This window comes from Stegodyphus dumicola, chromosome 11 (assembly GCF_044657685.1).
Source record: "Stegodyphus dumicola isolate Sdum_Otavi_A_Nest chromosome 11, ASM4465768v1".
Classification (NCBI taxonomy): Eukaryota; Metazoa; Arthropoda; class Arachnida; order Araneae; family Eresidae; genus Stegodyphus; species Stegodyphus dumicola.
The window spans coordinates 109390337-109417841 of record NC_140778.1 but is presented as its reverse complement, the minus strand read 5'-3'; the positions used below and the strand labels follow the sequence as shown (position 1 = coordinate 109417841).

Sequence of the window (27505 nt, the reverse complement as noted above, 5' to 3'; positions counted from 1 at the left end):
CATCTTTAATAATGTGCGCGCTGCGCCTACATTATCTTCGCGGGATTTCATTGTTGCATTAGAATAGAATATAGCAATAAATAGGAAGACGGACTTTGGTTTTTGTCTCCATGCGTCTACTGAGATGCTTACATTTCCCTCTGCATTGACAAACTTTCTTTCAGGCCATGAACCTTTCATAACATATCTTCATTGATTTGATATTACAGAACTGAACACTTGTGAATGTGGCCAGCAAAGAGCTCCGGATCATTAAGACTTTTCCTGTTGTCTCACGAAACCTTTTCACTTGACCAAGCCATCTGATCAATACTTGGAATAATAGACTTCATACCTCTTAAAAACTAAGGGAGTTCTTATTAAACTGACTAAAATATTACAAATTCTGTAAAGAAAGATATTCATAATCATCAACTAGCTAAATTCTCATTCCATAGCGATATTCATATTCATCAACTAGCTAAGTAATTCGTTGTATAAACCTTTCTTTTATATATTCATTCATTTATTTATTATTTATATTCACATTTATTTATTTATATATATTTATTCATTTTATTTATGTTATTTCTTTCTTCATTTATTTTATTTTGGTTTTTATTTTTTGTTTTGTTTATTATACTAAGTATTTGTAAAATTTAATCAGCAACTTTGTTTTTATTATATTAAGTACCAACTTATAACTTCGAATTATGTATAGCATATGAATGTAAGTTGTTTTTGTTTATGAAATACTGCTACTATATGTACTCTCTGATTTTGTTAAAAAATAGTACAGCCCTAGCCAGTGGTGGTGGCAGCTGCTGGATTGTACCTGATCTTCTGCGGAGCAGGTACTATTGTGTTTGGTATACACCGTAGGTCAGAAGCCTGCTCAGTGGTGATAAATAAATTATATTCGTGGAGAGAAGAACAATAGCGTGCGTAGACAGAATCAATATTTTTCGAACTGCAGTACGTTTCCGTCTTAATTTTTTTCATAAATTCTGAAAGCGATTCGGATAATCAGCGCTTCGGATAGTCACAGTTCGGATAATTATTTGACTATCCAATTATCCGAGTTGTACTGTAATTGAAATTCTATACTTTTTTAATGCACCTTCTTTGATTGATTCAAGTTAATTTTAATATTTCTGATAATGATAATTTTTTATTTCTTAGAGGAACGTGAAATTAAATTTCTAAATGGTAATATTCATAGTTCGTAAAAATAAAAAACGTAGCAAATTGGATAGTTAAAGGATCTTTACTGTCTTTGTAACTTTGTCTTTTTTCTAATTTGATACTAAATATTCTTAGTTTACAACCCGAATTTCTGCTTAAAAAATATCATGGTAAAAATGTGTAAATTCAACATGGCGAAAACATGTGTCTCTATTAAAATTAAAATTTCATAAATATATTCCAAGCATTTTTTAAGTAATAAACTTACGCCAGAAACATTTTAAAGTCATATGCCTAAGGCTTATTTGTCTTGGAGCCGGCACAATTACATGAACATGTAATAGTTCCAGTAATATGTTTAGAAATTGAAGTAATAAACATTCAAATTTTCTCCAATAAAGATATAGTGATAAATGCATTAAAGCATTAAAAAAGTATGAGATCATTCAGATTTTGCATTATAGAATACAGGCTTATGGACTTTGGCAGATAAAGTGTTTTTCGTCTCATCTTCCTGTTGTCTCAGTGTTGTAGTGGATAAGACCTAGAGTTCTGTCTGCTTAGTTTGAGATTACGATTCTCGCTCGCAACTAATTTATTCTAAAATTATTTTTTATTTATGCACTAATTAATTCAGATAATTTTAGAATACTTTTTATACTCCTTTAAATGTTTCTAGTCTTGTATGTTATTCCAGAATTTTTTACTGTTTTCCTTTCCCAAGTTTATCCCACATGATTCCTATGATGATTCACGATTTTCTCCTCTTGGGGTCACTTTGTACTTAATCCACAAGACGAAATGTATCAAACTCATAAGGCTGATGCCAGTCATTAAATAATGACTTCAGATTTCAGACGATTCTTGTTCAACAACTTCTTCAGTTTCAACAAGCTTTCAGTCTGGTCGATATGTCAGACCACACTGATATGATACCTAAAATTCCACAAGATTTTGAATTAGTGATGAAATCTTTAAAAACTGAAGAACAAGTTTATTGATGGTTTCAAACATAACCTGAAAACTGACTTTATGGAGAATCCGAGCAATTTTGTAACTGACATGAAACATTACAACGACAAAATTGTTAGGATTATTTTTAATAGCTTAAGGTGATTTTTGACAGAAAGAGGAACATTTTAGAAAGGCGAAGCAAGCAAACAGAAATAGATTTGCGGTAAAAAAAATTTTGGTTCTAGACCAATAATTTCGATCAATATATAAAACATTAGAAGTCGAATTGGCAGTTTACGCTACATGCAAATGAAAGCTGTCTGTCCTAGTAAATGGCGACCATGTTTGTCAGCTCGAAAAATGCCTGTTAACGGATGAAATGTAATGTTCCTAAGACCTTATGTAAATAGGGCTTTCAGTAATAAATTGCGGAATTTTTTTTACTGAAATATGAGACCAGTTCTACCCATGATGAATTTAATGAACTACGAGGCGTGTGCTACAAGTGAAAAATATAACATACTATGTATAGGAAATACTACGAAGTAGAATGTTTAACTCTGAAAATTTTGAAATTATATTTATGAGTATTTTGCAGTAAAAGAGTCCTGCTTTTACTTCATCTGCTGTTACGTCCGCTAGATTTTGCTGCTAACGCAGAGCAATTTGTTAAAACAAATAAATAGCTTCATTTTGCAGCTACCAGGCTTCTAACAAGCCAAAAATATATTAATTGCAAAAAATACGAGTTACATTAAAAATTTATTTTATTCTTATTGTTATAAATTTAGCTAACTTAATTATTTGTCTTAAAAATCAAGCATGATTAAAATAGCTAACATATACACAGTTTTTGATTTATTTGTTCAAAATTTACAGTTTTGATAAATATTACATTTATTTTAATTTTTTAATTGCATGTATAGTTAGTTAGTTATGAGTCTTTCGCATATAATAAGAAAATTTTAAAACATGGTTTAATAGATATTTATATTAAAAATGCATCGCAGTTAACAAAAGGGAAGGCCAATTACAGTACGTAATAGGCAACTAAAAATTACCTCTTGTCATCATAAAGCCCATTTCGAGATTAAAAACAATTTTAACAAACTGCCATAATACTATTTAATCTTTCTATTAATTAAGAAAGTGCCCGGATTCTCCATAATTTGAACTTTGATGTCATTTTTAAATTAGATGTTCAGTCCTTTACCCTATCTTTGATTTTACTACTTGTTGAATTTTAGTCATGTCAATGTGATTTGGCATATATATCCTCAAACTGAAAGATCGTTGAGTATCTCGTCAGAGAACATGAATCTTGTGTTTGGAAGGAGAAATAAATAAATTTTTAATAGCAAATCACATCTGCACACTCTTCTGATTTTGAATTTCGATCTACAAAAATTACCCATAGAGCTTTTTTTTTTTTTTTTTTTTTATTAAACTGTATTTCCTTGAACCCTTTCGCATTAACAACATTAACAGAAATTTTTCTACTTTAGCTAATGCCATTAATTTTTCACTGCTTTCAAAATTCTAATATCTTAGTTTTCACAGATTTCATTATTATTTTCCACGTAAAATCACTTGGTTCTTGTGTCTGATTGCTCTCGAAATTGACTTCAAAATCCTTTGCACTTCATTGGACAGACCATAATATGAATATTTAATAGAATTTGGTTTGGATTCATTTATCGCATTATGGTAAAGCACGCCGGGACTATCTGCCAAAGGGGGGACGGATGCCTTCGTGTAGGACCTTTTAAGGGAGTCAGGATTTCCCCATATTACATATGGATGTCCTCATATTACACACGAGGAAATCCAGGAGAGCGCTCATACAGCAGGCCTGTTCGCATGAAATCGAACCCAGGTTGAATTACCCCTCTTCTTTACCGCTTGACAGCTGATGGATCTCAGTAAAATTTAAGGGTTCATATTTTTTATCAGTTATAAAAGTGTAAAAAATTATCACAACTTTTTTTAAATTTCTTTTTTTTAATACCATTATGAATTACATTTTGCAAATCGTGATTATTGCATTATAATTGTTTATTTCGTTTCTTTTATAAAATGCCACTTATCTCAGTATGCTCTAAAGAATTATAAATATGCGTGCAGCGCAAATATACATTTTTTTAATAGACGGACGCTTTATTTAATACCTATTAGCTTTGCGCCTCTACAAGGGCAGAAAATTGTGGCCATTTCATTATGGAAACAGCTAACATGTGGCCACCGTTACCTTCTATGAAGGGACGGACAGCTACAGCCACGCTTTGCTGGACGCAGCTTCAGCCACGCAGCTTCTATGAAGCTACAGCCACGCAGCTTCTATGAAGCTGACAGCTACAGCTACGGACAGCTACAGCCACGCAGCTTCTATGAAGGGACGGACAGCTACGCCACGATTCGAACCCGGGCCCATCGCTACGACGGTCTAACCACTATACCGTAACCACTATACTAACCACTATACCGTAAAATACAATACTTAAAATAGTTGGATGTTTTCAACAGAAAAATTTAAAACTGTTTCTAAAATCTAATTTTGATATATGATAATTTCTAGGATTAAGTTTGATAAATTTGGAACAAGGACTGATAATGATATCAAATCAGTAAATTCCATAGCTTGAAATATCATTAATTATTAATATACTTTCTATTTGCTACGAGGTTGATGCATGATTTGTCGTTGATGGTTAGTGGACTGTAATGCTTACTTGCGGTCTCCACATTCAGTTCGTTTATTTCATTACTAAACGTAACCTTGTAAACCTCCTTTATTTCATTACTAAACGTCATGTTGGCTGAAGAACGGCGAATCACCAAACACGAAAAACCTCGAATATTACCTTGCAGATCTAAGGAACACCTGCGACGTTCTAGTTACTCTCCCTGAAGCTCCCAGTGCAAGCTTAAAAACACTAACTAAACTAATTTTTTTAGACACTAATTTTTAAAACTTTTTTAGAAAAAAGGAAACACAGAAGTCTTCTGTTGCTCAACATTGTTGGTCCGAAAATCACACTTTCAATTTTTCTGCTGCCAAAATTATTCAAAAAACACCTTCCATTGGAGAATTGGATCTTCTAGAAGCATTTCACATTCAAAAAAATCTTTCTGTTTTAGTTAACGATCCTAATTCCAATCCATCTTTGCCTTCGGCCTTTAAAGAAATTATGTTTTAGTTCTGGTTTCATCAACAGATGGCGCCACTTGCTTATTCCTGTCCAGGCTTTCTTATCTTATCTAATCATTATTTCCTATCTTGTTCATTTGCAATTTTGCAGCTGAGGATGGTGGTTCGATAAAACCATCAAAACTAGTCCTGTGAAAATTTTGAAAATATAACGCTGATTTTTGTTGTTTGACTTCTGAATTAGTATTTATTCGGCGTGTTATTGTGTCTTAACTAACTAAACTATTTTGCATCGCTAATCAGCTCAATGACTAGAAACACAATTTGCATAACAACAAGCAGAAGATTTAGTTTAGTACTTTGACTGCGTTCTCGGGTAGTGGTTTCGAAAAATACACGAAACATTAAGTTTCGTACGTGGAAATAAGGTAATGTTTTTCGAAATGTCCTATTTGTATTAGACATTTTTCATTTGACGTAGATTTCCTATCTAAATCTCCGTTCCTAGCATTCGCTCTGGCCTTCCTTCTGAATGTATTATTTAAATCATATTTAACTACATATAATTGTGGATACATTTCATTTAAATATTACGTTACCGTAGGAAAATCATTTTCGATACGACAGCGTATAGACAACATTAAGATGCGATTTAGAGTAAAAATCACATGGCATGTTCTGAAAGTATAGAGTAGATTTTTAATTTTTAGTCATTAGACGTTAATCTTTAAGACAAAAAATATAAATTATTGTCAATTAATAGTTAAAAGCATGCACGAGGTAAACGCCGTATGCGGCCATAAAATATGCAGTTTTGCTAGTACCGAAATATTTAAAGACTCTTACCAGGGATATATATAGTTTTGCAAAACTCAAGGGGCCTATGAAAAGATGTCGGAATGAAAATTAAAGTAGTATGTAACTGTAGTTATTAGTTTTCTTTCAAGCATTCATTGCGGCAATATAGGGACCGTTGCCTCCCATGATGATAACTAGTTATGATAACTCTAGTCAAAATAACTACTTCCGGAATGGAGAAGGCATTTCATGTTTTAAAGTTAATTAAGTCAGAATCCGTTAATTTTTTAGTTTTCAATTTTGTTTCTGATCAATGTTCAGAAAATCACTTCAAAATATGGGATTTATCAATTATTGTTAAAATAAATTTTGAAAGATTACTAATATTGGAAAGTGAAATGGCGGACTTCGTTTGCCTGAATAACAAAGTCGAACATAAGATTCACATTCAGCAGTGCCGAAGGAAATGAAAAAACAATGGAAGAGTCTGCAATGTCAGATACGGCATTTTATTGATTGGGTACGTTTGTAATAGGGACAAACTTTCATTTTTCAGAAACTGCGCTATTACTACTGTGTCTGATATTCTTATGAGCAACAGCTTTACAGGATTGTTATGAGCCTTTACCACTTAGCATGTAGCAAGTATTAAGAATTCCGTATTTAGCATTTTGTATTCCGATTCTAGTATGCACTTTATGCTTAGACATAGGCAACGAACTGTGTTCATATATTTATATTTCTTTGGTAATTATATTCGTAGGAAAGTTATGTTTATAATGTCTGTAATTATATTTACGTATTTCATTTATGTGTTGCTTTTATGCAGTGTTGCATGTGTCATATTTGTATTTATATGAATTTTATTGTCTGCATTTTAAGAGCACAAGTTTTGTGTTGTGTTTCATATCGTAAATAACGCAACCTTTTTGCGCTTAGCATATTGCAAATATTAAGTATTCCGTAATTAGCATTTCGTACTCACGTTCTAATATATATTCGTGTGATTACATATCTTAAGCAAGCTATATCTATAAATGCTCGTAATTCTAGTAATAAGTTGTATTTATGCGCTGTACTTATTTATATATGCGATATTTATGTGTCATATTTGTATTTATGCATATTTTATTGTATCAATGTTTCATTTATGTGTATTTTATTGTATCAGTGTCTGCATTTAGGAACACAATTTTGTATCGTCTATCATACTGTAAAAAACGCCACCTTTTTAGCACTTAGCCCATAGGATGTATTAAGCATTCCTTATTTACCATTTTGTATTCCGGTCCTAGCCTGTACCTTGTGCTGTATTCATATGATTATATATAATTGGTAAGTTATGTCTATAAATGTCTATAATTGAATTTATGTGATTTATTTATTTATGTGTTGTATATGTTATATTCAAGTGTCATATTTATATTTCTGTGCATTTTATTGTATCAGTGCAGCCAATCAACCACCACTGTTAAGTCACAATTATCTGTAAAACAACTAACGCACTTGTATGGTAATATAACCCACTTTTTAACTTAAGATCTGAATTAACGCCCTAGGAGTTGTTGCCACTAGACAGTGGAGGGCATGGGACACATCAAGCGTCCACGTCCTACATCACCTCTGACCTGTGACTAACGATCGATCAAAATATTTTCATAAATTGCTGCAACAAACTTACAAATTTTAGTAAATAAATACACATACTTTCTTAAACTCTTCTTGTCTTATAGAATATTTACATATTTTGGTAACAGACTTGTCATTAACATAAATTATTTAAAAAATTGGTACTTACGTATTATCGCAACCAGGTTGGTGCGATTCGTAAGTTTGAGTAAAAAAGTATGAATAGAAAGAAAATGTACATTTATTAATTACAGATAATTTTTAATTCAGTTTTTGATATTATTTGTTTACCCTAATTACGGCAACCTTATGTTAATTTATTAAAGCGAGGTGTGCGTAGTTCGTAGATTCGTTCGTTGCCTACATTGTGCCATTCGTAGATGTTTAAGTTAAAACATGTCGCTGTGTACATGGATTCTTGTCAAATATTTTTGGTTAGAAACTTTACGTTTTTGCTATCTAAATTTTTTGTTTTTGTTTCGGATTTTTAGCTTAAATCGTGTGTTCAAAACGTAGTTTTTGCATGTGCGAAAACAGCGTTTTTGGAGACATTTTAGGCTTAAAGTTCGAAATATAGACATGTACACAGCGACATGTTTGAACTTAAAAAAACATCTACGAATGGCACAATGTAGGCAACGAACGAATCTACGAACTACGCACACCTCGCTTTAATAAACTAACATAAGGTTGCCGTAAGTAGGGTCGCCAAATTTGGCGATTTATGCGAATTTTGGCCTGGTTGCGTTAATAAGTAAGTACCAAAAAATTTTTCTTTTTATTAAGTAACTTCTAACTAGTATAATAAATTAATTTTTATTTTTTCTTAGCATGTGACTGTGGACATAAGGTAAAGTGCTCATTCGACGAAAATGACAAAAAGAACTGTGACTGTGAGAAAGGGTATTCAGTGAATAAAGACAATAAATGTGAAGGTAGGGAAATGCTAAAAATATTTTCCTTTTCTTTTTCCTATCATAGTAGGAAATTGTTTTGAATTATTTACAATTTTTTGTTCTTAGTTTCGATATCTTTTCAAAATAGAAATTGAAATATGAGTAGCAAAGCTGTGTTTTAGAGTTACAATGAAACAAGCACACAAATACACCGTATATGTCTCAATCAGAAAAAAAAAAAAAAAAAAAAAAAAAAAAAAAAAAAAAAACTCTTAGACATTCATAAACTAAAATGTTTTCTAACAATTTGCAGTTCGTTTTTCAAATTGATGCTCTTATGATAATTTTCCTTAGTTCGGGGGATAGGAATTAATACACGGTTATATACTTAATATTTAAAATAATTTTATAAGAATTAATATACGGTTATATAATTTCTTTAAACATCTAAATCACTTTTGATGATCCGAAATATTATGAAACTAATTTTCGTCCCACTTAATTTCTGATTACATGTGTCACGACTTAAGTACTTGCCTAAAATTGGAAAAAAAAATTATGTTGCAATTTGAAATAAACGAATATTTGAAGTTTAACATATTCTAATAGAGTGCGAGCAAAAAAAGCAGATTGCTGTCGCATAATGGTTAAATTTCTTCAAGTTGCTTGTGACCGATCTGACAAATCCACCATTGCGAACATTCATTCCCAAAGCAGGGTACTTCCATTGCAACAGTATTTATTGTATTACCCCAAAAGCCACTGAGACTCAATACGCTTTTAAATATACGAGCCCCTTACCTATTCAAATTCGGTATCAACGATACTTCAATACTTCACTGGAGAAGTGTTAACGATTATTCTGATTAAGCCATCGAAATTATTCACTAAAGCGTCCAGTTGACGATTTACAAGCTAAATGTTTAACAGAAACATTACACGTAAAAGTTAGTGTTTTAGGCGTGCTGATTTCGCATTTCAAATCATGTCGAACGACCAAAAAGGGAAATCGAATGATTGAGCTGCATTGTCAAGAATATAAAACATTACTTTAAAAATTTATACAGAAGTCATATGTTTCTATTAATCACGATACAGACTTGTAGATCTTTTAGTAAAGATTATTATTTAATGTATTCTTATTATTAAACCATAAAAAATAATGGTACTTTTCCGTTTCGCCGACGCAAATCTCGCCAAGCAGACTTTATTGGCGACAACATACAGTATACACATAAAAATTATTAAAAAAATGTTACTTCTAAGAATTCTTTTTTTGAAGTAAAATGTTTAAGGCATTAACATTTTAATATCGCTAAAAATTTTATAAAAAGCCAATAAATAAAGACAATAAATTTGTAAAAAGACATTAAATTAAGAATTTACTATGCTTTCATGGTTCAACATCCTGATTCGCTGGTTCATATCACGTGACCCCAAGCGATCTCATCTCACGTAAACTACTCTACAAAAATCTAATGCTCTCAGTAATGAGATACATTCCGCTGACCTCATAGATCACGTGACTTATGTATACCTTTTGTACATTACATTAATTTCAAGTTAAATCTTAATTTGGAACACAAGTTTAAATGCAAGAAATATTTCAATTCGTACGAATAGCTTACTCAGAAATTATGTAAAACTGCATTGCTTTACTTCGCTAATGTATTCTCATTAGAATTGATGAATTTAACCCTTGACTTTTCTATATTTTCGGCTTCGTGTAAGCGCTGTGATTGCATCCTAATTGACTTAATATCCGAAAATGGCCTTAGACATAAAACTGAAATATCTGATAAAAATTCTATGTAATTTTATGCCAGTATTGAAAGAAACAATCAATCTGATTCGAAAAAGCTGCGACTTGTTTTGAAAATGAGGCGTAAAAGGTTACCAGCGAGAATATTCCGTTTGGCATCGGTTGTACCATTATTGGCGACTTTATCGCTTGCGCCGGCAAAACGGAAAAGTACCAAAATAATTTTTTCCTAATTAGTTCAGTTATGATTTTAACAGTTTTAAACAAATGATTGTTTTCGATAATAATTTTTCCTAAGTTTTTATCGCGAATATTTTATGACGATACATTAAACTACAATATATTGCGAAGTTTTTATTTGCGACCATGATGATTTGTACAGCTACGTTTTAAAATTGCGAAGCTTTCCTTATCTTCCTTTCTATCACAATGCATTTTACGTCAAAATTTTGTCCTTGCGTCGTTATTTCGGCTGCGTTTCTAGATGTTACCATCAGACAGTCCTTTGGAGTGAAAGAATATGTGGTAAAACAAGGCGTAAATGTAATGAAGTATAAAATATTAATCTAATAATTAGTCTTAAGCGAAATGCCATAAAATAAATTGTGTTTCTTCTGTAGAAATTTACGAAACGAAGATTTAATTCCTTATTCGCCTGTGATTTCAGGCAGTGTTTGGGAAAAATACATGAAACATTATATTTCTTTTTAAACGTCCTATTTGTATTAGACATTTTTCATTTGATGTAGATTTCTACCTATCCAAATCTCCCTCCCTAGCATCCGATCTGTCCTTTCTTTAGAACTTACTATTTAAAATCATGTTTAATTACATATCATTGTAGATAAAGTATTTCATTTAGATAAATATTATTTTAACGTATGAAAATAATTTTCAACATGAGAGCGTAAAGACGACATTAAGGTGCGATTTAGAGTAAAAATCACATAGCGTGTTCTGAAAGTATAGAATAGATTTATAATTTTGAGTCATTAACGGTTAATATTTATGACATAAAAATATAAATTATTGTCAATTACTAGTTGAAACCATAGACGTGTAAACGGCCTAAAGCGAGCATGAAATATGCAATTGTGCTAGTACGGAAATATTTAAAGCACAAGAAAGACTCTTACGAAGGAAATTTACTGTTTGACGTATGTCAAGTGCCTATAAAAAGGTGTCGAGATGAAAGTTAAAGTATTTTGTACGTGTAGGTATTAGTTTGCTTTCAAGCATTCACTGCGGCAATAGAGGGAACCGTTGCATCTCATGTAAGTTATAATAAGTCAAACTAAGTACTTATGGCGGATTGGAGAAGGCGTTTAATGTTTTAAAGTTAAGGAAGTCGGAATCCGTTAAATTTGAGTTTTCAATTCAGTTTCTGATCAAAGTTCAGAAAACCACTTTAAAAAAGTTTTTTTTTTTTTTTTTTTTAAAGGATCATTAAAATAAAGTTTGAAAGGGGACTGTTGTGAAAAAATGAAACAGCGGATTTTGTTTGCCTGAAAAACCAAACTCTAACAGAAGTTTTGCCTTCAGCAGTGCCCCCCCCCCCCGAAAAAAAAAAAAAAAAAAAAAAAAAAAAAAAAAAAAAAAAAGATGGACAATCTGCAATGTCAGATACAGCATTTCATTGATTGGATTATTTGGCAAATGCGGCGAACTTTCATTTCTCAGAAACAGCATTATTAATACTGCGCCTGGATAGCCTTATGAAAAGCAGGATTACTGGATTCCTTGTAGTTAACGATCGCTCAAAATATTTCCATAAATTGTTTCAACAAATTTACACAATTTTTGTTCTTAAATACACATACTATCTTAAACGCTTCTTGTCTTATAGAATATTTATACATTTTTATAGCAGTCTTGTCTTTAATATCAATTATAAAAAATATTGCGTAACTTTAATCTCAGCAGTGTAATAAAATAATTTTTATTTTCTCTTAGCATGTGACTGTGGAGAAAAGGGAACGTGCTCATTTGATAAAAATGACAAAAAGAAGTGTGACTGTGCGAAACGATATTCAGTGAATAATGACGGGAAATGTACAGGTAGGGAATGCTAAAAATATTTTCTTTCCCTATCATCGTAGGGAATTCTTTTGAAGTATTTACAATTTTGTGTTCTTAGTTTACATATCTTTTCAACATAGAAATTGAAATATTAGTAGCAAACCTGTATATACGAGCTCCAATGAAATAAGTAGACGGATGCAGAGTAAATATTTCAAGTAGCATTTGTCTCAATCAGCAGTAATTCTTAGAAATTCATATTCTAAAATTTCGTTCTAACAATTTGCAGTTTTTTTTTTATTAAATTGATGCTTTTGTGTTAATTTTGTTTAATCCAGGGAAGAGGTATTAATTTTGAATCGATATAGGGTTATATAATTTCTTTGAACTTCTAATTTACTTTTGACTATCCGAAACATTATCTTGCCCGTTGACTTCTGATTAAATATGTCACGACTTCAGTTTTGCTTTAAAATTGAAAATAATTATGTTGCAATTTGAAATAAACGAATACTTGAAGTTTAACACATTCTAATGGAATAGGAGCAAGATAACAGATTGCCGTCTCATGATGGTGAAATTTATCAAGTTTCAGGCGACCGATCTGACAAGTCCAACAATGGGAACGTTCATTTCCAATGCAAAGTACTTCCAGCCCACCAGTATTCTGTTAGCCCCAAAGCCACTGAGACTGCTTTACGCTTTTAAATATGCGAGGTCCCTTCCCTATTCAAATTTGGTATCAACGATACTTCACTCAAAAGCATTAATGATTATTCACATTAAGCCATCGAAATTATTCACTAACGCGTCCATTTGAAGAGTGTACAGTTCAGTGTTTAACAGAAACATTATACTTCAAAATAAGTGCTTTAAACGTGCTGATTTCGTATTTCAAATTATATCGGAAGACAAAAAAAAAGGGGGGGGAATCGCTTGATTCAGCTGCACTGTCAAAAATATTAAACTGTCTTGTATATAAAACATTACATCTATAAATTTATACAGAAGTCATATGTTTTTATTACCCCTAATACAGATTTGTGTTTTTTTTAGTAAAGATTATTGTTGAATGTATTGTTTGCGTTTAACCAAGACGAAAAATTATTTTTTTCATCTTAGTTCAGTTATTTCAGTACGTTTAAATAAATGATTGTTTTAGAAAATGATTTTTCCTAAATTCTTATCGCGAATTTTCTTTAGGACGATACATTTAAAGCGCGATATTTTGCCAAATTTATTTGCGACGACAATGTTCGATGTTTTAAATCTGCAAAGTTTTATCTTCCTTTCATCATAATGCATTTTACGTCGAAGTTTTCTCCTTGCGTCGTTATCCCCGCGGCGTGTTCGACCTAGATGCTATAGCCAGATAGTCCTTTGGACTGATAAAGTACGTGATAGAACGAAGTGTAAAAATAATGTTGAAGTATAAAATCTTAATGTATTAATTAATCATAAGCGAAATGCAATAAAATAAATTGTGTTTCTTCTGTAGAAATACACGAAACTAAGATATATAATCAGTCGTTAATGGTTAGTGGATTACAAGGTTGACTTGCGATTGTGCCTTCAATAGGACTCAAGAAATCTCTACATAACTTGACCGAATTTCGTTTATTGGCTTTCTAAATATTACGTTGGCTGAGGAATAGCGACTCAAGGACACAGCAAACCGTTTGCTTTAAAAGTGCGTCTCAAGATAACATCTGCGTCGTTGGAACTTGAGTAACCGCTTGAAGCTCCAACGCACGCTTAAGAACTTCACTAATTTGCATTTGCGCCGCTCTTCAGGTCAATGACTAGAAATACAATTTGCAAAGCAACAAACATACCCTAGCCTTGAAATCCCAAGTGGGTTCGAAAAATAAATATCAAAACTAAATAGACCTGTAAATTATCAAAACTAAGTAGACCTGAAAAATAAAAAAATTGAAGTCTGTAATTCCAATAATTAAATGGGTAAGGACATAGTTTTGATATAGTTCTCTTTATTTCAGAATTGGAAGTGTGTAAAATCACCATTCAAACTCTGTCATCTAGACTAGGATACACTTTAACAATTCTACCTAATTTCCAGCATAGTGGAGGTGGATTCTCGTTCTTAATGAGGACTATATCGCCAACTTTCAGATCTTAATGCAACTTACACCACTTAGGTCTCTTATGACACCTAGACAAATACTCACGACTCCATCTCTTCCAACCATTCTTGGTTAAAAGTAACGCAACATACAACTGTAGTCGTGGAAGAGACGGGTTTTTAAGGCAGCAGCTCTAGTTTGGCTTACCTTAACTGAAGAATAAGAGCTGATTGTCCTGAAGTAGATGACTGTACAATTAGCTTTTTATGAATTCTCACAAAAAACAGGAATGTCTATAATTATTGCCTTCGAACTCAATTCATAACTCGGAATTTGCAAGATTGATAAAAAGGGTCATTCTAAGTAGAAACGCTTCAACTTTTTTGCTTATTCTCTTTTCAACGATTTCATCCCAACCAAGATGTAAACTTCATTACTCTTGTAATAGTATTTTCGCGTATATCATTGTTAGCGCTAACCATCCCATTGGATCAAAGAATTTTGTTATCTCTGATAAAATAGTTATCTTGGTGAACTCCTTAGCATTTATGCACTCTGAAAGATGAAATTTATCACTAGAGGTATTCCAATTAATGCCCAATACCTTCTCTTTCTTATCACCTTTTATTTCCATAGAGGTACTGGGTTTTCAGAACCACTCAGGAATATTCTCTAAAATAGCTGAACTATTCGAAATCCACTTCCTTAAGCGAAATCCATTCCTTCCCGTCATTCCAGTTAACTGCTACACTAAAACTTTTCCTTCCTCTTCACTTCGTGTTCCTGAAAGTAAATCATCTACATAAAAGTCACGAAGGACAATTTATAATGGCAAAGGGTGGTGTGGTGTATTTAATTATAGCAAAGCACACGAGGGCTATCTGCCTAAGGGGAGGGATGCCTTCGTGGAGGACTTTCTAAGGGAAACTGGCTCGTATACACGTTACACATGGGGAAAACCTCGAAAACGCCCATGCAGCCAGCCCGTTCGCGGAATTCGAACCTCGGACCGAACTACCAGTGTTCAGCGCCTTTGCCGCTGGTGGGCTTGATGGCAAAGGGAATCTGACTTTTTCATCTAATGCAAGTTGTTTCATTACTCTAGTAGACAAATATGGTGCACAGGCAGTCCCATACGTAACTGTTACTAATGTGAATGAATATGACTCAAGGACTTACTAGGACTATCCCTCCATAGTATTCGTTGCCAATTCATATCTTCTAGGTGACTCGAATTTGTCTCAACATCTTCTCTACATCGGTACATACCGCAACTTTGTAAGTTCTGAACCGTAGAAGAATTGGAAACAGCTGTTGCTGAACTCTTGGCACAACCATGAAATTTTTAATAATTTACTTTAATGGACATTTAATAAAAGTCCCGACGTTGTTCTAGCTGAAGCATCGAATACTATTCTCAGCTTAGGAGTAGTACTTGATTCCTTCAAGACAGCATGATGAGGCATGTAGTACGCAGAATCAGTAAAAATCTCTCTCTCAGGCATTCTTTCCAAATGTCACAGCTCAAGGTATTCCCTCATGAAATCCTTATATTTGTCATGTATCTGAAGCCGTTTTAAAACTGAATTCTCTTAAAGACTTGAATTTACGCATAGCCTAACTGTCTCAAATCTCCAAACTGAGAAGGTGAAGAATGAACCGGTAATTTCGCAATATATACACCACTTTCCTCTCTCGTAAATGTATATTTGAAGTAATCTTCACATGCTCTCTCCGAATTGTTTAACCATATCAAAGTAGGTACAGAATTATAATTTCCAAAAACTAAACAGCAACTGCTCCATTTCCACCTGTATGTTATTCACACAGATAGTGGGGTTTAACCTGTGTTGAAGTATTCACACTACCCGAAATAATCCATCCTAGTTCAGAACGAGAAACTACTGGTTTACCCCTTCAAAAGAGGTAAAGAGATATCTACGCCTAAAAGTATATCAACAGGCTTCACTCTAGTAGAATATTGGATCCGCCAACATTAAATCATTATATACCTCAATGTTCTTATTCAATGTAAAATGCGGCAATGTTCCAATTATTCTATTGATGATAAATACTGGTGTTGTAAATGACACTTTCGCTGGAAAATACGAGATGAAATTTATTTGTGCAATTCCATTAGTCTTCATATTCAACCCTCCTAAACATGAAAAACTTTCGCATTTCTTCTCAGTAACCATAATCTGTATCTCTGTGTAAATGAATCTCTGTATACATTTTTCTGTAATCAAACTAGCTTGGCTGCTTGGATCAATCAATGCTCTACACCAGGGATGTCAAACTCATAGGTACACTTGGCCAAACAAACAAGGTTTAACTGTAGGCGGGCCGCAAAAAAAAAAAAAAAAAAAAAAAAAAAAAAAAAAAGCAATATTTATAGAAACGTAGATTTATTTCGAATAATACAATAATAAACATATATTTATATAGAAAAGAACAAGAAAAATTTAATGTTTACATCCTGATACTTGACATCTCTTCTCTGCTATTATCTTTCCTATTTCGGGAGAAATTTTGTTTGCAGTGATAACTTTCAACGCTGATCCAAGGGTGAGCATCATTAATACGGTTTCTAATAGGAGACTTATTACCTTTCATGACTGAAAATAACTGCTCGCACCGATAAGTGCTACCAAACATGGAAATAATTTCATATTCGAATTTTCGAGTATTTTCAAACCTGGCTGGTAAATATTTGTAAAATTCAGGCATGCCCACTTCAATGAATTTTGCTTTCAAATTTGAGTTGCATTGAATCTCGATCACCTCCATTTGCATATGGCTGGGTACTGAGTCAATACTTATTGAGAAAATCGAAGAAAACAACAAAAAAAAAATTGTCTTCGAGGGAACTAAAATCATTAAACCTCGTTTCAAATTCAGTTGTTAAATTTGTAATTTTCTCTGAGTATTTTTGATACGAACAAGTATCATCTAAACTTGATTTGTTCATGCTGCACGTCGGGAAGTGCGTCAAATCTTCATTTTTAAGTTGTTTTCCCCAAAGAACTAGTTGACATTTGAATGCTTTAATTATGTCAAACATGTTCGTAATGATATGATCTTTTCCTTGTAACGATAAATTTAAATCGGTTAAGTGTTTGGTTATATCAACCAAGAAAGATAAATCTTATATCCATATTGGATCGTAAAACAAACTTACGTCTTGACTTTTCGTTTTTAAAAACTGACATATTTCTTCTTTCACATCCCAGAATTGTTTGAGAATCTTGGAGCAAGATAACCAACGTACCTCGGTATAGTAGGACAAACCCGAATATTCACTATCTAACTCACTTAAGAAAGCAGTGAATTGACGCCGATTTAAACCTCGAGATCTTATAAAATTTATAACTTTTTTTTATATATGACAAAACATTCTCCATATTTATTATTTTCGTGCATAGAACTTCTTGATGTATAATACAATGCATATGATGAATGTTTGAACCGTGAATTTCACTAAGTTTTTTTTCTTAGTGATGCTACGAAGCCCTTGTTTTTACCGGTCATTGATGGAGCGCCATCTGTAGCTACAGAATTTAATTTTGCCAAAGGTAGATTATATTTCTGCAGAAGTCCAAAAACACAAGTAAATATATCTTCTCCTGTGGTAGTACCAGGCATCGGTATTAGTTCCAGTAATTCCTCAAAAATGTTAAAATTCTTGTCACAAGAACGAAGAAACACTGCTAATTGAGCTTTGCCACTAATGAGCTTTGCCACATTCAATGGAGAAACTTTCGAAACTAGATGATTTGGCTTTGATCTGATCACTTAAATTCGCGGCTTAATCATTAACTCTTTCCACAACTGTATTTGGAGACAATGAAATTGATTGAAAAGCCTTCACATTTCCAGGACAAACAATTTCTCCAGCTTTCATTAGGCATTCCTTGATGAAATCACCGTCAATAAAAGGCTTCGAATGTTTAGCTATCAACTCGGACAAGACGTAGCTTGCATGTACCGCCGCTTCACTTTCTTGCAATACTTTACTAAACATGGACTGTTGCTTTTTCACTCCTAACTTGAGCTCTTTCAACTTTTGTTCTCTCATTAATCCTTCGTAATTGTTATATTTCGATTTGTGTTGTTCGTAATGACGTTTAATATTATATAACTTTGGTACATTAATAGTATTATTACATATCAAGCAGATTATTTTATCTTTTATTTCACAGCAAAAATATTCTAATTTCCATTTTACTTGGAATATTCTATGTTCGTCAGCGATTTTTCGTTTAATTTTACTACCACTTGGTTTTGATATAGACATACTGAATACAAAGGGCTGGAATAAACACGGTTAACGTTAAAAAGTTAACAAAAATTTATTCTTTCCACAAGAGATAAATCAAAATGCTGAAATATTTCTTCAAAAATATTCTAACAATATCACAAAATGTCAAACGTTTAGCAAAAATCAATTCAAAACCGAGAAACTCATTCTATCTCACAGCGAAAACGCTACAAATCAATCACAGCATTAAGTAAACAAACAGTTCGCTAGAACTACAGCTACTACTGAGATGAGTTGTTTGTTCTCGGCTTTTATAAGCTTTATAATTAATTTCTCGAATATACTGGAAACATCTATAAATATCTGTATTTTTGTGGATGGCAACAACAATTACGAGATATTTATTTATTAGGTATTAAATGCACGCCCTGTTCTATTTTTAACCTTCCAACGCAGCTGTCTTTTCAAAAATCGTCTGCGTTGCTAAGGCAACATGAAGCAAATCTAATTACAATTCTAAATTTAAAAAAAAAACTAACTAAATAAATAACTATGAAATCCGTAACAATATAAATTAAGTAATAATTAATAATAAAGCAAAGTGCATGCACATGCGTACAAGTTCTGAGTGCACGTGTCCCCCAAAAGCCGAAGGTAGGTGAAAGCAAGCTACTCACACGCATTTGTAATTTAAGTAGTGTGTGTGTCAGCTCGCTGTGAGTAATCTAACAACACTGAATAAATTATCGTTAATTACTTAGCAGTAAAGATTTTATTTTTTTCTTCGTCGATATGTTATTTTATTATTATATATTATTATTTGCCGATATATTGGCGGGGCCGCAAAAATATTTGTTGTGGGCCGCATGCGGCCCGCGGGCCGCGAGTTTGACATCCTTGCTCTACACAATTGGTATTCACCAGATGAATCTAACACTTTAATAACAGCCATGCATAATAAAACTTTACGTTGAAAAGTAAAGTCTGATACACACAATTTAATTACTGGATTCATGAAATCCTTCCCTACTTAGTCGATTGAATACGAAGTTCTGTTCCGAGGAAAAATGACTTGGTCGTCACCGATAATTCGTTCGAAATGTTCTTAACTCCTTTAGGCGTTTTTGGCTCCTTTTGAACTCTTTAGAAATGATGTAATCTCTGATGATTTTTAAAATACTTTTTAGATTTACGAATTCTTCTGCTCTCGAAAGCTTATGATTTGAAACTAAACAATTAAAACACAGATTAATTTTCTTGACAACATGAACACGTTCCTGAACATTCAGATGTAAAAACTTATTACATTTTAATACTGAATGACTGGCTTTACAATGCGTACACTGAGCGTGAATTTCCAATGAGGTTGTCTTTCACAGTTTGTTTCTTAACACTTTGTTGCTTATCTGCTTTCAGAGTATGCTTACCTGCTTCAAAGTTTCTTGTATGAGATTTTAAGAATTCTAACACGTCATTAAGGGTTGGTATTTCTTCTCGCTTTAACGTTCTTTCCTATCATCCTCTCGTAAAAGAATCTAATTTAAATTGTACTATTAACATCAAAATAGTATTCACGAATTCTTCAGCTTTGAACCCAAAATTCTCAAATTCAAATGAACATACATATTCTTTATCTACGGACGCCAAAACTTGACTAGGATTTTCAGTTTGTAAATTTGATAAATATAAGATTTTCTTTAACAACGATGAACGTAAATCTCTCTTACGTGAAAAATCTTTGACACAGTGATTTCCATGCAATTTCAAAATTTCTATCGCAAATAGTTAAAGCTTGAACAATCCTTAATGAAGCTCCTTTTAAGTGTTGTAGCTTTTGTGCACACGATAACCGATCGATATCCACTATCGCCGTTTTAAATAAGTCACTGAAGGATAACAATTCTTCAGCACTACCGTTAAATATAGGAAGAGTTAGCTAAGCGAATGCTCGCTATTTCACAAGATTCAGCCTCCACAAGATTTAGCCATAGCTTTAACATTAACTCTGGTTACTATTAAAAATAACTCATCAGCAGTATCTTGCATATCTTACTAATCTTCAATAAAAGCATCAATATCTTTCTCTACACAAACTACAAAAATGTTAGTAAGAATATCCGAAATTTAAGACATTACATTAATTAATATGGATTTAAAAAGTTCCAACTGAGCGCAATCAGCAGAATTGTAACTCACGATAATTTTTGCTTTTAGTTAAGTTAGCTACGCGCTTGTAAGCTTCATAAATTCCTTTATCAAATAATAAAGATACAGAAATGCACTGACTCACGAATTTCACTACAGCTCCATACTCGACGAACCAAGAAACATATTAGTGATACGACGTTAAGCATGAAAGATATCGTGCTATTTCCGACACCTCAGATATCCCCAAATGCGGTTGCTACACATACGTATCCGCGATAATGTAGAAAAGACAAAAAATTAATGTTTTCTGATTTGTAGGTGTAACTCTAATGTCACGCGAATTTGAAAACATATCGATGATAAACAATCCACTTTAGTACAGTAAGACCCCGCTTAACGCTGTTTCGTTTAGCGCTGTTTCAGTTTAGCGCTCTTTTATTTCAACCCGGGGATTCTCCGAAATTCTGCGCCGCGCTAGGTTTCCAAATAACATATCCGAAACAGTGTAGTTGTGTTTCTTGCTTGGTGGACGCATTTTTATCATTTGAAACATTTGTTGACATTATTGTAAGTTTAAATTTGTATAATACTATAACGATTAATACAGTGACAAATATTATGATCTTTAGTTTTTATCATGGGTGATAATAAAAAACAAGAAAAGAAAGCAACCAGAAAAAGCATTTCACTGGAAACTCAAATGCAAGTGATTAGAAGATTAGATTCTGGTGAACGTCAATCTCAAATTAGTGCTGCATTGATTTTGGCAACTTCAACAATAAGGACAATTCTTAAGAATAAAGAAAAAAATACTGTCATCGGCAACTGCAACTACGTCAAGCTCTGCAACTAGAATTACCCGTTCTAAAAATAACATTATAGAGGAAATGGAAAAACGACTGTCCATATGGATTGACGACGAAATTGAACGCAATATGCCATTAAGCCAATCTATCATAATGCCTTCTTCACAAAAAGGCAGAAAATTGGAAACCCACAATAGACTGAATGATCTGACTGAGAAATTTATTTGTTTTTAAAAGTATATGCGTTTATATTGTTTTTATTTTTGTAAGAAATAAATGTTTGATTTTAATTTTATTAAAAAAACATTATTAAATTTAATTATTTATTATAAGAGCAAGAGCTAAATTTCTTTCTTTATTATAGGAGCAAGAAAAGAAACTGAAATTTTAAGCAAACTGTCTTTACACAGATACTGATTTCTGGTGCTCGAGAGATAACACTCAGTTGCCTTAACAGAAAGTACATTAGAGACGACTAAGAGTCGTTTTTCAAATGCCAATGATAACCATTTTTTATCCGTCTTCCCCTAACCCCATTATTTACATGTTAAGATAGCCTCGCTTAGCGCTGTTTCGCATTACGCCCTACTTCGATGGAACGTATCCCCCGCGTTAAGCGGGGTCTTACTGTACCTCGTTTTCAAAATGACCACCAGACTCATAGTTTTGCCCTTTTAAACCCTTTTAATAGTACCCTCTTTAATTCAGAATCATAAACGCCCATTCATCATTTGCATACTGAAAGTTGTTACTTGATTTCTGCTTACATGGCATTTTATTTTACGTTTTCCTTTGAGTTTGTTCAAACAGAATTGTTTTGTTAAAAATTCTTTTCTAGACTACGCGCAGCATAATTTTGTTTTACTACAAGTAAATAATATTGCACGATTTTTGAAAGAATGTGTTTTATTGGTAAAAAAGTAGTGAATTGGTTTTCAGAATACATTCAACTTATACATATGTTGATAAAAACTTTACCATAATGTTTACGATTGTTCTAGCTTGCGATTTTTGAGAATATGGCAATTGTAAAATTGATAAGGATGGAAGTAAAGTATGTTACTGCAGTGATGGCTTCATTGAACTCCACGGAAAGTGCGTGGGTAAGTTGAAACAGAACTGAGCTTTGTTTATTATAAGAGCAAGAAAAGAAACTGAAATTTTAAGCAAACTGTCTTTACACAGATACTGATTTCTGGTGCTCGAGAGATAACACTCAGTTGCCTTAACAGAAAGTACATTAGAGACGACTAAGAGTCGTTTTTCAAATGCCAACGATAACCATTTTTTATCCGTCTTCCCCTAACCCCATTATTTACATGTTAAGATAGCCTCGCTTAGCACTGTTTCGCATTACGCTCTACTTCGATGGAACGTATCCCACGCGTTAAGCGGGGTCTTACTGTACCTCGTTTTCAAAATGACCACCAGACTCATAGTTTTGCCCTTTTAAACCCTTTTTATAGTACCCTTTTTAATTCAGAATCATAAACGCCCATTCATCATTTGCATACTGAAAGTTGTTACTTGATTTCTGCTTACATGGCATTTTATTTTACGTTTTCCTTTGAGTTTGTTCAAACAGAATTGTTTTGTTAAAAATTCTTTTCTAGACTACGCGCAGCATAATTTTGTTTTACTACAAGTAAATAATATTGCACGATTTTTGAAAGAATGTGTTTTATTGGTAAATAAGTAGTGAATTGGTTTTCAGAATACATTCAACTTATACATATGTTGATAAAAACTTTACCATAATGTTTACAATTGTTTTAGCTTGCGATTGTGGAGAATATGGCAATTGTAAAATTGATAAGGATGGAAATAACGTATGTTACTGCAATGATGGCTTCATTGAACTCCACGGAAAGTGCATAGGTAAGTTGAAACAGAACTTAGCTTTCTTTATTATAAGAGCAAGAAAAGAAACTGAAATTTTAAGCAAACTGTCTTTACACAGATACTGATTTCTGGTGCTCGAGAGATAACACACAGTTGCCTTAACAGAAAGTACATTAGAGACGACTAAGAGTCGTTTTTCAAATGCCAATGATAACCATTTTTTATCCGTCTTTCCCTAACCCCATTATTTACATGTTAAGATAGCCTCGCTTAGCGCTGTTTCGCATTACGCTCTACTTCGATGGAACGTATCCCACGCGTTAAGCGGGGTCTTACTGTACCTCGTTTTCAAAATGACCACCAGACTCTTAGTTTTGCCCTTTTAAACCCTTTTAATAGTACCCTCTTTAATTCAGAATCATAAACGCCCATTCATCATTTGCATACTGAAAGTTGTTACTTGATTTCTGCTTACATGGCATTTTATTTTACGTTTTCCTTTGAGTGTGTTCAAACAGAATTGTTTTGTTAAAAATTCTTTTCTAGACTACGCGCAGCATAATTTTGTTTTACTACAAGCAAATAATATTGCACGATTTTTGAAAGAATGTGTTTTTTTGGTAAATAAGTAGTGAATTGGTTTTCAGAATACATTCAACTTATACATATGTTGATAAAAACTTTACCATAATGTTTACAATTGTTTTAGCTTGCGATTGTGGAGAATATGGCAATTGTAAAATTGATAAGGATGGAAGTAAAGTATGTTACTGCAATGATGGCTTCATTGAACTCCACGGAAAGTGCGTGGGTAAGTTGAAACAGAACTTAGCTTTCTTTATTATAAGAGCAAGAAAAGAAACTGAAATTTTAAGCAAACTGTCTTTACACAGATACTGATTTCTGGTGCTCGAGAGATAACACTCAGTTGCCTTAACAGAAAGTACATTAGAGACGACTAAGAGTCGTTTTTCAAATGCCAATGATAACCATTTTTTATCCGTCTTCCCCTAACCCCATTATTTACATGTTAAGATAGCCTCGCTTAGCACTGTTTCGCATTACGCTCTAATTCGATGGAACGTATCCCCCGCGTTAAGCGGGGTCTTACTGTACCTCGTTTTCAAAATGACCACCAGACTCATAGTTTTGCCCTTTTAAACCCTTTTAATAGTACCCTCTTTAATTCAGAATCATAAACGCCCATTCATCATTTGCATACTGAAAGTTGTTACTTGATTTCTGCTTACATGGCATTTTATTTTACGTTTTCGTTTGAGTTTGTTCAAACAGAATTGTTTTGTTAAAAATTCTTTTCTAGACTACGCGCAGCATAATTTTGTTTTACTACAAGTAAATAATATTGCACGATTTTTGAAAGAATGTGTTTTATTGGTAAAAAAGTAGTGAATTGGTTTTCAGAATACATTCAACTTATACATATGTTGATAAAAACTTTACCATAATGTTTACGATTGTTCTAGCTTGCGATTTTTGAGAATATGGCAATTGTAAAATTGATAAGGATGGAAGTAAAGTATGTTACTGCAGTGATGGCTTCATTGAACTCCACGGAAAGTGCGTGGGTAAGTTGAAACAGAACTTAGCTTTGTTTATTATAAGAGCAAGAAAAGAAACTGAAATTTTAAGCAAACTGTCTTTACACAGATACTGATTTCTGGTGCTCGAGAGATAACACTCAGTTGCCTTAACAGAAAGTACATTAGAGACGACTAAGAGTCGTTTTTCAAATGCCAATGATAAACATTTTTTATCCGTCTTCCCCTAACCCCATTATTTACATGTTAAGATAGCCTCGCTTAGCACTGTTTCGCATTACGCTCTACTTCGATGGAACGTATCCCACGCGTTAAGCGGGGTCTTACTGTACCTCGTTTTCAAAATGACCACCAGACTCATAGTTTTGCCCTTTTAAACCCTTTTGATAGTACCCTTTTTAATTCAGAATCATAAACGCCCATTCATCATTTGCATACTGAAAGTTGTTACTTGATTTCTGCTTACATGGCATTTTATTTTACGTTTTCCTTTGAGTTTGTTCAAACAGAATTGTTTTGCTAAAAATTCTTTTCTAGATTACGGGCAGCATAATTTTGTTTTACTACAAGTAAATAATATTGCACGATTTTTGAAAGAATGTGTTTTATTGGTAAATAAGTAGTGAATTGGTTTTCAGAATACATTCAAATTATACATATGTTGATAAAAACTTTACCATAATGTTTACAATTGTTTTAGCTTGCGATTGTGGAGAATATGGCAATTGTAAAATTGATAAGGATGGAAGTAAAGTATGTTACTGCAATGATGGCTTCATTGAACTCCACGGAAAGTGCATAGGTAAGTTGAAACAGAACTTAGCTTTCTTTATTATAAGAGCAAGAAAAGAAACTGAAATTTTAAGCAAACTGTCTTTACACAGATACTGATTTCTGGTGCTCGAGAGATAACACTCAGTTGCCTTAACAGAAAGTACATTAGAGACGACTAAGAGTCGTTTTTCAAATGCCAATGATAACCATTTTTTATCCGTCTTCCCCTAACCCCATTATTTACATGTTAAGATAATAGCGCTGTTTCGCATTACGCTCTACTTCGATGGAACGTATCCCCCGCGTCAAGCGGGGTCTTACTGTACCTCGTTTTCAAAATGACCACCAGACTCATAGTTTTGCCCTTTTAAACCCTTTTAATAGTACCCTCTTTAATTCAGAATCATAAACGCCCATTCATCATTTGCATACTGAAAGTTGTTACTTGATTTCTGCTTACATGGCATTTTATTTTACGTTTTCCTTTGAGTTTGTTCAAACAGAATTGTTTTGTTAAAAATTCTTTTCTAGACTACGCGCAGCATAATTTTGTTTTACTACAAGTAAATAATATTGCACGATTTTTGAAAGAATGTGTTTTATTGGTAAATAAGTAGTGAATTGGTTTTCAGAATACATTCAACTTATACATATGTTGATAAACACTTTACCGTAATGTTTACGATTGTTTTAGCTTGCGATTTTTGAGAATATGGCAATTGTAAAATTGATAAGGATGGAAGTAAAGTATGTTACTGCAATGATGGCTTCATTGAACTCCACGGAAAGTGCGTGGGTAAGTTGAAACAGAACTTAGCTTTCTTTATTATAAGAGCAAGAAAAGAAACTGAAATTTTAAGCAAACTGTCTTTACACAGATACTGATTTCTGGTGCTCGAGAGATAACACTCAGTTGCCTTAACAGAAAGTACATTAGAGACGACTAAGAGTCGTTTTTCAAATGCCAATGATAACCATTTTTTATCCGTCTTCCCCTAACTCCATTATTTACATGTTAAGATAGCCTCGCTTAGCACTGTTTCGCATTACGCTCTAATTCGATGGAACGTATCCCCCGCGTTAAGCGGGGTCTTACTGTACCTCGTTTTCAAAATGACCACCAGACTCATAGTTTTGCCCTTTTAAACCCTTTTAATAGTACCCTCTTTAATTCAGAATCATAAACGCCCATTCATCATTTGCATACTGAAAGTTGTTACTTGATTTCTGCTTACATGGCATTTTATTTTACGTTTTCGTTTGAGTTTGTTCAAACAGAATTGTTTTGTTAAAAATTCTTTTCTAGACTACGCGCAGCATAATTTTGTTTTACTACAAGTAAATAATATTGCACGATTTTTGAAAGAATGTGTTTTATTGGTAAAAAAGTAGTGAATTCGTTTTCAGAATACATTCAACTTATACATATGTTGATAAAAACTTTACCATAATGTTTACGATTGTTCTAGCTTGCGATTTTTGAGAATATGGCAATTGTAAAATTGATAAGGATGGAAGTAAAGTATGTTACTGCAGTGATGGCTTCATTGAACTCCACGGAAAGTGCGTGGGTAAGTTGAAACAGAACTTAGCTTTGTTTATTATAAGAGCAAGAAAAGAAACTGAAATTTTAAGCAAACTGTCTTTACACAGATACTGAT

General features: G+C 32.9%; 1 protein-coding gene across 4 annotated transcripts in view; it reads left to right on the top strand.

The window, feature by feature from the left end:
• Positions 1 to 27505, top strand: part of LOC118201316 (uncharacterized) — a 550477-nt gene that overhangs the window by 361367 nt on the left and 161605 nt on the right. For 3 of the 4 annotated variants that reach the window (XM_085827082.1, XM_085827080.1, XM_085827084.1), the window contains 2 exons: positions 8524 to 8628; positions 12305 to 12409. The exons of the other annotated variant lie outside the window; for it this stretch is intronic. In XM_085827082.1, the coding sequence (XP_085683208.1) occupies positions 8524 to 8628; positions 12305 to 12409 (210 nt within the window). The remainder of the gene's footprint in view (positions 1 to 8523; positions 8629 to 12304; positions 12410 to 27505) is intronic. 4 annotated transcript variants of the gene reach the window in all.